We start from the raw sequence: 11,424 nt of genomic DNA, 5'->3' as shown, positions 1-11,424 counted from the left end.
TTCAAGATGCATTCACATCTTATTCTTCCAGTAGGGGTAGTCTGTCCCATCGAAGGTAGGACACCCAGCAGAGACCTTGATCATACCTGCGGTCGACATAACTAAAACTCCAGGCGGTTAAACCAAAATCACACAGAAAAGGAAGTACCTTGCTTTGATACCAATTGAAAGTGCGTTATATCGACTAGAGGGGGTGAATAGGCAATTTTTATGAAATTCTTCACTGAGAAATTTGCTGGCGAGGAAATTCCTTAGCGAAAAACTACTAGCAGCGGAATAAGTACTCAAAAGTATACATAACAAAATACAAGCATAGTCATCATGATGAAATGAAGACAGGCACAGAATACAGGAAACGTAAGTATAGGATAACTCAAGATGAAGACAAACAGACTGAAGAAATTGAACTGAGGAAATTGAGAAAGTCTTCAGTAAAAGTCTTCAAACACAGATATGAACAAACACACAACACAGTTATGAGGAAATGAAAGAGTTGAGGGAATAGAACCAGTAAGCTTGGTGAAGACAATGATTTGGTAGATCAGTTCCAACTACTGTCTTAGTTGTACGTCTGGTTGGAGCGGCTGAATATTTAAACTCGAGGACACACAGTCCCGGACACCCAGTCAAGGACACTTAGTCCAAGACACCCAGTCCTCATCGTATTCTCCTTGAACTAAGGTCACACAGACCTCGTCCAATCACTCGTGGTAAGTCTTCAGGCGACTTCCAAACCTTCACAAACTTGGTCACTCGGCGATCCACAATTCCTCTTGGATAATCTAGACCATGACGCCTAACCGTCTGGAAGAAGCACAGTCTTCAAAGGTAACAAGCGTCGGATCCACGCAGGATCAATCTCTTCAGTGATGCTCAATCACTTGGGGTTTGTAGGTGTTTGGGTTTTGGGTTTTTCCTCACTTGATGATTTTCGCTCAAAGTTCTCAGAGGATGGGTTGCTCTCAAGTGACAAGTGCCAGTTTCTCTTGGAGCAGCCAACCAGCTAGTGGTTGTAGGGGGCGGCTATTTATAGCCTAGGAAGCAGCCCGCCATGATAAGACATAAATGCCCTTCAATGATATGACCGTTAGGTGGATAGATATTTTGGGACAGCTGGCGCATGGCACAGCAACGGTCGGAATTTTGAGTAGCAAAATCCTCGGGGCTATTATGTTCCTCACTGTGTAGGCAATCCGCACTGGCGAATTCCTAACTCCTCAGTCAGGACAAATTCCTCAGAGACCAGAAGAACTTCGTCTCTATCACTGAAAAAATTGACTGAACTGTATGAGATTTCCAATGGCTTCACTTGAAGGGATTGGTAGATGTAGGATTTTGAGTTGAGCATCACATGGAAATTTTTCCTTAGTATTTCCTCGACCCCCTTTAACAGTACGGTGTTTCCTATGACTCAAGAAAGAGAAAAACAAAACTATGAAAACAAAAGTCTTCAAGCTTCATATTCCTTACATGAATATCAAGTCTTCACGGACACACCAATTTCTTCACTTTCAAAGTCTTCATGAAAGTCTTCAGAAATACCAAAATCTTTAGTCGAAGATATTCATTTTTAGGGGTCGACTTTTCCTGTAAATATCAAACTCCTCATAGACTTATAGACCTGTGTACACTCACAAACGCATTAGTTCCTTAACCTATAAGTCTTCAATACACCAAAATCACTAAGGGGCACTAGATGCACTTACAATCTACAAAGCTGAAATTGTTGAAAAAGGTTTTTGACAAGTTCAAGGTGTTGACTACGATGAGATTTTATCACTCGTATCGATGCTTAAAGTCTGTCCGAATCATGTTAGCAATTGCCACATTTTATGAAATCTGACAAATGGATGTCAAAATCAGAAGGTTATGGCAAAGGTGCTAACAAAATGTGCAAGCTCCAGTGATCCATCTATGGACTGGTGCAAGCATCTCGGAGTTGGAATATATGCTTTGATGAGTTGATCAAAGCATATAGTTTTTACAGACTTGCGGTGAAGCCTGTATTTACAAAAAAAGTGAGTAGGAGCACTACATCCTTTCTGATAAGTATATGTGAATGGCATATTATTGATGAAAATGATGTAGAATTTTTTAGAAAGCATAAAGGAGTGTTTAAAAGGAGTTTTTCAAAGAAATACCTCGGTGAAGCTGCTTACATATTGGGCATCAAGATCTATAGAGATAGATCAAGATGCTTGATAAGATTTTTCAAGGAGTACATACCTTGATAAGATTTTGAAGTAGTTCAAAATGGAACCGTCAATGAAGGATTTCTTGCCTGTATTGCAAGGTGTAAAGTTGAGTAAGACTCAAAACACGAGCACGCCAGAAAATAGAAAGAGAATGAAAGTCATTCACTATGCCTCAGTCATAGGTCCTATAAAATATGCTATGCTATATACCAAACCTATTGTGTACCTTGCCATGAATTTGGCAAGGGGGTACGATATTGATCCAGGAGTGGATCACTGGACAACAGTCAAAATTATCCTTAGAAGACTAAGGAAATATTTCTTGGTTATGAAGGTGATAAAGAGTTCGTCGTAAAGAGCTACATTGATGCAAGCTTTTGCACCGATCCGGATGACTCTGAGTCTCAATCTAGATACATACTGAAAGTGGGAGCAATTAACTAGAGTAGCTCTGTGCAGAGCATTGTGAACATAGAAAATTTGCAAAATACATAAGGCTCTGAATGTGGCAGACCCGTTGACTAAACTTCTCTCACAAGCAAAACATGATCACACCTTAGTACTCTTTGGGTGTTAATCACATTGCGATGTGAACTAGATTATTGACTCTAGTAAAACCCTTTGAGTGTTAGTCACATGGAGATGTGAACTAATCACATAAAGATGTGAACTATAGGTGTAAAATCACATAACGATGTGAACTAGATTATTGCTTCTAGTGCAAGTGGGAGACTGGAGGAAATATGCCCTAGAGGCAATAATAAAGTTGTTATTTACATTTCCTTATATCATGATAAATATGTATTATTCATGCTAGAATTGTATTAACCGGAAACTTAGTACATGTGTGAATACATAGACAAAACTAAGTGTCCCTAGTATGCCTATACTTGACTAGCTCGTTAATCAAAGATGGTTAAGTTTCCTAGCCATAGACATGTGTTGTCATTTGATGAATGGGATCACATCATTAGAGAATGATGTGATGGACAAGACCCATCTGTTAGCTTAGCACTATGACCGTTTAGTTTATTGCTATTGCTTTCTTCATAACTTATAAATGTTCCTCTGACTATGAGATTATGCAACTCCCGAATACCGGAGGAACACCTTGTGTGCTATCAAATGTCACAACGTAACTGGGTGATTATAAAGATGCTCTACAGGTGTCTCTGATGGTGTTTGTTGAGTTAGCATAGGTCGAGATTAGGATTTGTCACTCTGTGTATCGGAGAGCTGTCTTTGGGCCCTCTCGGTGATGCACATCACTATGAGCCTTGCAAGTAATGTGACTAATGAGTTAGTCACGGGATGATGCATTACTGAATGAGTAAAGAGACTTGTCGGTAACAAGACTGAACTAGGTATGGTGATATCGACGATCGAATCTCGGGCAAGTAGCATATCGATGACAAAGGGAACAACTTATGCTGTTATACGATTTGACCGATAAAGATCTTCGTAGAATATGTAGGAGCCAATATGAGCATCTAGGTTCCACTATTGGTTATTGACCGGTGATGTGTCTCGATCATGTCTACATAGTTCTCGAACCCGTAGGGTCCGCACGCTTAACGTTCGATGACGATTTGTGTTATGAGCTATGTGATTTGATGTACCGAAGGTTGTTCGGAGTTCCGGATGAGATCACAGACATGACGAGGAGTCTCGAAATGGTCGATAGGTAAAGATTCATATATTGAAAGGCTATATTCGAATATTGAAATAGTTTCGAGTGATTCGGTTATTTTTTTTGAAGAACCGAGGAGTTACGGGAATTCACTGGGGGAAGTATTGGGCCTTATTGGGATTTAGTGGAAAGGAGAGAAGGCCCACAAGGGGAGGCAGCCCGCCTCCCATTGGCTGGTCCGAATTGGACTAGGAGGGGGCGGCGCCCCCCTCTTTCCTTCTCCCTCTCCTCCTCCTTCCCTCTCTCCACCTCTTTAAAAAGGAAGGGGACTCCAATTAGGATTGGGAATCCTAGTTGGACTCCCCCTATAGGCGCGCCCCTCCTAGGTCGGCCTTCTCCTCCTCCCTCCTTTATATACAGGGGAGGGGGCACCCCAAAGACACACCAAAGTTTCTCTTAGCCGTGTGTGGTGCCCCCCTCCACAGTTAAACTCCTCAGTCATATTGTCGTAGTGCTTAGGCGAAGCCCTGCGCCGGTGAACTTCATCATCACCGTCACCACGCCGCCGTGCTAACAAAACTCTCCCTCGACCTCAACTAGATCAAGAGTTCAAGGGACGTCACCGAGCTGAACGTGTGCCGATCGTGGAGGTGCCGTACATTCGGTACTTGGATCGGTTGGATCGCGATGACGTTCGACTACATCAACCGCGTTACTAAACGCTTCCGCTTTTGGTCTACGTGGGTACGTAGACACACTCTCCCCTCTCGTTGCTATGCATCTGCTAGATAGATCTTGCGTGATCGTAGGAATTTTTTTGAAATACTGCGTTTCCCAACAGAATTTGTTAGGAAGAGAAACGAAAACCATGAGCACGATTTTGGGTGAAATCATATTTCTGCATTTGTTACTTAAGTTTTTTGTACAAGAGTGTAGTTCTCACATAAAAGTAATAGTGTACTCCCTCCATCCCATAATGTAAAACGTTTTTTTGACACTTGTGTAGTGTCAAAAAACGTCTTACATTATGAGACGGAGGGAGTATTTTTTTTTATTCATGTCAGGCATGACATGGGACGAAAAGTAGATTTGTTTATTTAAGTTTCTTAGAAGGTTGATAGTCCACATGTGGATAGATGTATATTTATTTATTCTGTTATTGGTCTCACGTATGAACTCATCACGAACTCCAACCTTTATAAGTAGAAAAGATTGTATTATATTGTACTATTACTTAAGCAATACCTAATTTTTATGTTTATGTTCTTTGTTATCTTGCAAAGCTATCTCTTTATACCCGCAACGTGGTTTTATTTCTTGTTTTTAGATAAAGCAAACGCTCGGTACATGTAGGGTTGTATCAGTGGTAGTTAGGACATGAGAGAATATTGATCTTTCATATAGCTCTTTATGGATTCAACACTCTATACTTACCACATCCATCATTGGAAAGTGATATGACAATTCCTTGCACCTAGGGATTATCAGTACCCCTAGGAGGGATCCGCTAAATGTCACTTTTTTGTCTGGGAGCGCGTCACCCAAGGCACCATATGTCATGCAATGGTGTACCCTCAGGATTTTGTTTTTTTTTTTGCACGCATTTTTTGATTCTATTTAGGTTTTTTGTATTGTGAGTTTTGTTGGTTTTCCGATTTTCACTTGATTTTTCCTAGGTTTTGGCAGGGGTTTTTTCTTTGATTTTTTTAGAAGTAATGCTCTTCCGCGAGAAGCACAACATGTGCTTTTGCTATGCTTTCACAAGAAGCACAACTATACTTTCTCAAAAAAGGAAAAACATAGTTATGATTCTGCGAGAAGCACAACTTTGCTTTCCGAAAGAGAAAAGCACGGCCTCTGCTTCATGAAAAGAAAAGAAAAACACAATTTGTGCTTCCTGAAAAGGGAAAAGCACAACATGTGCTTCCACGAGAAGCACAACTGTGCTTCCTGAAAAGAAAAAAACGCAGTGTGTGCTTTTACGAGAAGCACAACTGTGCTTTCCGAAAAAAGAAGGGTAAGCATAGTTTTTCTTCCAAGAAAGTGAAAAATACAACTATGCTTCTTGGTTCTTGTTTTTTTTTTGCTCTTTTTTTCTTCTAATTCCCAGCTTTTTTTGTTTTAGAAAAAAAACACCGGAGCCTATTAACATGTGATCTAGTTTAAATATTAGTTATTTCATGAAAATAAAAACAATTATACACTCCACCCTGCATCAACTTAGAAAAAATGGTCCAGCACGCAGGGGAGAAAAGGACAAAAACACAAAAGCGGTCCATTAATCTAAGGCATAGGAGTTAGATGTGATGAGAATTAGCAAAATATATATATTAAATAGTGGTTATCTCCATGACTAGGATTTCTGTTAGAGCTAAGTTGATCCAGGCAGGAAAAAACCCTTAAACTTATGACGTCAATCCCCGGCGAACGTTCGTTGCCAAACATGGCAGTTATGAATGCCGCGGTTGGTAGGTTTAGCTTAGAGGGTTGGCATTAAAAAAAAGCCTGGCAGCTTTTCAATTTTAGCACAAGTCTCCAACAGAAACTGCCATCCATTAGATCTGGATCAGACGGCTCTGGAGACGTTCGCTGGGAACCCACCCCAGCGAACGATTCACCAGATATCTATCTATATATTGTATATAAATAAACTTTAAACCACTAGTACATGGTACGTGCAAAGCACGTAGAAAAGATACTATTATGAATTTTGTCAAAATTATTTGTGCAACAGATCGGCTTATAATCTCATGATTATTAGATGCTTCTTACTAACACGATCACATAATATTATGCTTTGATAATTATACTGCACTATCTGCATCTATACCATAATGGAATACCACCCTATCCGGTGTGTCTTGTCTTTCTAGAACTCTCCTGACAGTCCTATTCTTCCCACCCTATCCGGTGTGTTCTCTAGTCCTCTAGTACCCTCTCCGTATGCGCCAGTACGTGCTGGTCCTGGGGAGCAGTCCAGTAGACTGGGAACACAGGGTACTGTAGATTTAGTGTAGCTGCGAATCCCCGCAACTTCAGCCGTCCGATGGAGTCTAATCAACGGCCAGCATGCAGCAGCTCACAGATTTGCTACTTGTCCACCGTCCGATGCATTATATCTAACGGCTAATACTTAAACTTATTCGTGTATTATATAGGAGTATAGATAAATAATCAGTTTCCTCCATATGAAAGGCCATGTATTCAGACCCCTTCCGGCCTCCTCTTGCAAGGTTCCTGCGTGGCTGCGACGTCGTTCGCTCCGGCCGGTGCTGCTTCCGGAGCCGTTCTGATGATTTTCGAACCGACCGGCGGTGATGTCGGGGTCAGGGTCCAATCCAGTTCTCGAGGATGCTAACACATCGCCCCCACGGCAACTTCCAAACACGAGCACACCGCGGCGGCGGCTGCCGCCGTGGCACCCGGATTTCACGGGCCCGTATCGGCTGCCGGAGACCGAGTACCATCCTTCTGAGCTTCAGCCACCGGCGCACCGACGGCCGACGAGCGAGGATGCATCTGACTCCGCGAGCACGAAAAAGATCAAGTCCAGGGCACCGGGAGTCAGATCCTGAGATGTCTTCACAGGGGGACCCGGGCTCAGGCTCAGGCTCAGGCTCAGACTCGTCGGCGCACAGCTCCCCGGCGCGTGAGCCGGAGATGCCGCTCGTACCAATCTGGAGGAACTCCAAGGGGAAGTTGGTCTACGGCTTCACTGACGACAAGGCCGCCGTGGCCAAATATCACCAGGATTTACAAAAGTATGAGCAGAAGCTAGGTATCCTATTTTAACTGCTGCCTTCCATCCTTTTGATCCTTTCTAAATTAAACGATTCCAGCATTCAACATTATGATGAATTGTGTTGTTTTGCAGCTCGACAAGAAGAATTGCTGACGCTCAAGCTGCCTTCCAAGGCCCCTGGTACCAACGAACGCTACGGCAGCCCCAAGAACAAGGACATAATTTTAAACGCCGCCAAATCAATCCTGAGTCTTTCAGCCTATCTTGGTAATTTTGTTATCTTATATCTCTGTCACTCTATTGGATAGAAGTTGCTTGTTAACTATGGTCAGCGTATGTACAGATGGCAAAGAGATTAACCGGTGCACAGGCATTGTTGTCAATCGAGATGAAGATACGAAATCTCTTACCATTCTCACCTCTGCCTGGCTTATCTGCACAGAGAAACCATCTAATGATTGGCTGGATAAAGAATATGCTCCTCAAGCTAAGGTAAAAGTGATGTTCAACTATCATGTTAGCTAGCTATACAAATATTTTATTTTTATTTTATTTGGATATGAATGGGGACAATAAATGTACTTCTCTTTGAATCTTATAACTTATAAGTATCTTTCTTCGATGTTGTATTTACATTCAGCCCTCTTGCATTCACGGTATAACTTATATTACCCTTTTTTTGTCTCCCTTTGATGTTTGTGTGTACATTTAGTTGTTGCTTTATCGTGTGACCAATATTACATTCTTCTTTGTTACTTAAATGGCAAGTGTTAGACGTTATAGTTTACTGCAATATGTGCAATATTTTTTCTGCTTCTAATCGACTGTTTCATTTTAGGTTATTGTTCACCTATTGGATGGCACAACCGTCGATAGTCAACTGATGTACTTTAGCAAACATTATGACATCGCCTTCTGTGAGATTACGGGAGGTTTACACTTGCAGAGTTTACCATTGGAAGGTAACTCGGAGTTCAGCAATGAAACACTTGTGTTAGTTGCTAGGGATGCAAATCTAGATTTAATCTACAAAGAAGCCAAGCTGGCATCTGTAGGCCCTTGTGAATTCCAACACAATCATTATAAGTTCATCACCTGTTCAATTCCTAACAAGGTAATTATATTTGTTCTTTTGTATTATTCTTACCTAATCCAAGTTAACAAATAAGTGTGCCTCTAAATGTAGTGTGGAACTGGAGGTGGACTGTTGGATTTTAATGGGAAAATTGTAGGGTTAGTATCCTACACATTTCCTCTTGTTGCGTTTATTCCAAGCTATCTTATAACGAAGTGTTCAACATTGTTGAGAAAATTTGGGTAAGATTTTTTACTTTATTAAGTTTCAGTGCTGAAACGATTCGTTATATGATGCTTTCTCTGGATGTCAATAATGCTATCTTCTAATGTGGCACGCGCTTATGTTGATGCATCGCCTCGATCGTCAACTGATGCATACAAACCAAACAGCTCAACTAGGACTAGGACTCTGCTTTGGGTAAGCTAGAACGATCAGAAGAAAGTGTCAGTGATGCTTTCTTTATATCATGCTTTCTTTGGATTACATCAGAAGAGAGCATGTCACACTTATGTCTTCACTGATTAGAAGATAGCATTACTCTGCTTTGACATAACTAAAAGAGCATTACATCCCCTTGATCATCAACGGATGCATACAAATCGAACAGACTACGACTTGTCCTACTCAACTCGGACTAGGACTCTGCTTTGACCTTTACAGAGCCGACTCATGTCCTTATTTCTTTAATCAAGCTAGACTGTTGTGCGCATAGTAAGCCATGATGTGAATGCTTGGAGCTTCAAAGGTAGTAGCGGTGCGATACGGGAGGACGAGTTCATCCTCTGCATCCAGGTGTCGTGATTAGCAAGTTGAGAGAGATAACAGGGGATAGGTTAGAGAAATTAGAGGGATAGGGATTAGCGACAGGAAGATGGAGGGTTTATTTCTGCTTGGCCCAAAAGACACGAAATGCATACCCTCTTATATGAGAACCAGCACTTGATGCATACAAACCGAATAGACTAGAATGTAGTACTCAACTTGGGACCCTGCTTGGTGGGCAAGTACCTTTTTTTTTGCCAGGTTTGGTGGGCAAGTACCTGCGACAACGCCACTCCAAACCGCCAAGCCAAGGCGTCCCTCACCATGCTTGTTTCGTGGACTGTCCGGAACGAGCGAAACGCAAGGGTCTTCAAGCACAGGAGCGCTCCTCCAACTATATTGCTTGCCTCCATCGAGACCGAGGCCAACCTTTGGGTCATCGCAGGTGCCAAAAAATTAGGGTTCATTATTTTGCGAGAGTGATCTCATGCCGTGTATTGAATGACTTGTAACAAACTCTATTCTCTCTTATTTAATGGATAAGGCAAAGCTTTTGTCTCCGTTTCCAAAAAAAACTCGGGACCCTGTTTTGACTCTAGTCACGTCCCTGTTTGTTTAATCAGGCTAGACTGATGTAGTAACCGTATGGGCTCTACTAACGCCACAACACCGGCCTATGGACCGGCCCTGACCAATGATGGAGAAATTTTGAAAGAGGCAAGGCGAGGTGAGACGGTAAGGGTAGTTGCACAACTTTAATATGGCATAGAGAAGCGGTGTGACACTAAATATGTTGGTTTGTGCCGATTCAACCTTATGCTAACAACGTGGTTTCATATTTTGATAAACATTTGGTTCAAATTACAACTATGGTAGAAATATATGGTCCTGAATGCTTAGAGCTTCAAAGGTAGTAGCGGTGCGATACGGGAGGACGAGTTCATCCTCTGCATCCAGGTGTCCTGATTGGCAAGTTGAGAGAGACAACGGGGGATAGGTTAGAGAAGTTAGAGGGATAGGGATTAGCGATAGGAAGATGGAGGGTTTATTTCTGCTTGGCCCAAAAGACACAAAATGCATACCCTCTTATATGAGAACCAGCACCTGATGCATATAAACCGAATAGACTAGAATGCACTCCCTCCATTTCCAAATATAAGCCCTTCTAGAGATTTTAATATGGATTACATACAGAGCAAAATGAGCGTATGTAGTTCATATTAAAATCTCTAAAAGGGCTTATATTTAGAAACGGAGGTAGTAGTACTCAACTCGGGACCCTGCTTTGACTCTTACTCAGTCACGTACTCACATTCCTGTTTGTTTAATCCGGCTAGACTGATGTAGTAACCAAATGGGTTCTACTAATGCCACAACACCGGCCTGAAAGAGGCAAGGCGAGGCGAGATGGTAAGGGTAGTTGCACAACTTTAATCTGGCATAGAGGTGCGGGGTGACACTAAAGCTGTTGGTTTGTGCCGATTCAACCTTATACTAACAACGTGGTTTCATATTTCGGAAAACATTTGGTTCAAATTACAACAATGGTAGAAATGTATGGTCCTGAATGCAATATACCCTGTTTCAAGTACATTTGTTGATTTAGTGACGATTGTTTGGCAGGAAAATTGTGCGACCCCAGCTTGGACTAAAGCTAAAGACGTTGGACTTATTAGGCAGGTCGCGTATTGAGCAGTTGTCACATAATTTCAACATCTCCTCTGGTCTTGTAGTAAGAGAGGTATACAAAGTTATTGACCTATTGGTTAATAGTCTTTTAGTAATTCTTATATTATGTTATATAACTCTTTTGAAATCTTTTCAGGTTTCAGCAGAATGTGTTGCTGAGAGGCTTGGCATTAGAGTGGGGGACGTTATTTTATCATGCCAAGGAGAGAGTGTTTCAAGTATAGCTCAGGTAATGATTGTACTTCTATATGTATTAATCGTGTTGTGTTTATTTATATGGTCCTGACAGTTTGTTTCAGTTCGAAGATATACTGCTACGTGTTGGTGA

General features: G+C 41.7%; 1 protein-coding gene across 1 annotated transcript; it reads left to right on the top strand.

The window, feature by feature from the left end:
* Positions 1-7,401: 7,401 nt before the first annotated feature.
* On the top strand, positions 7,402-11,424 carry LOC123101205 (uncharacterized serine protease YyxA-like). Its single transcript, XM_044522763.1, has 8 exons — positions 7,402-7,603; positions 7,700-7,834; positions 7,911-8,059; positions 8,406-8,681; positions 8,754-8,884; positions 11,031-11,148; positions 11,233-11,325; positions 11,386-11,424. The coding sequence occupies exons 1-8, from the start codon at positions 7,402-7,404 to the stop codon at positions 11,422-11,424; spliced, it is 1,143 nt and encodes a 380-aa protein (XP_044378698.1).

This window comes from Triticum aestivum, chromosome 5A, assembly GCF_018294505.1.
Source record: "Triticum aestivum cultivar Chinese Spring chromosome 5A, IWGSC CS RefSeq v2.1, whole genome shotgun sequence".
In the NCBI taxonomy this organism is placed as follows: Eukaryota; Viridiplantae; Streptophyta; class Magnoliopsida; order Poales; family Poaceae; genus Triticum; species Triticum aestivum.
The sequence above is the reverse complement of the archived record's forward strand: the minus strand, read 5'-3'. Positions and strand labels throughout refer to the sequence as shown.

What these genes read in the sequence shown, in the direction of transcription:
- LOC123101205 (XM_044522763.1), top strand. Translation starts at nt 7,402, where the DNA reads ATGTCTTCACAGGGGGACCCGGGCTCAGGCTCAGGCTCAGGCTCAGAC. An exon ending in CCTGTTCAATTCCTAACAAG is followed by an intron (nt 8,682 to 8,753) that starts GTAATTATATTT and finishes CTCTAAATGTAG; the next exon opens with TGTGGAACTGGAGGTGGACT. An exon ending in ACATTGTTGAGAAAATTTGG is followed by an intron (nt 8,885 to 11,030) that starts GTAAGATTTTTT and finishes ATTGTTTGGCAG; the next exon opens with GAAAATTGTGCGACCCCAGC.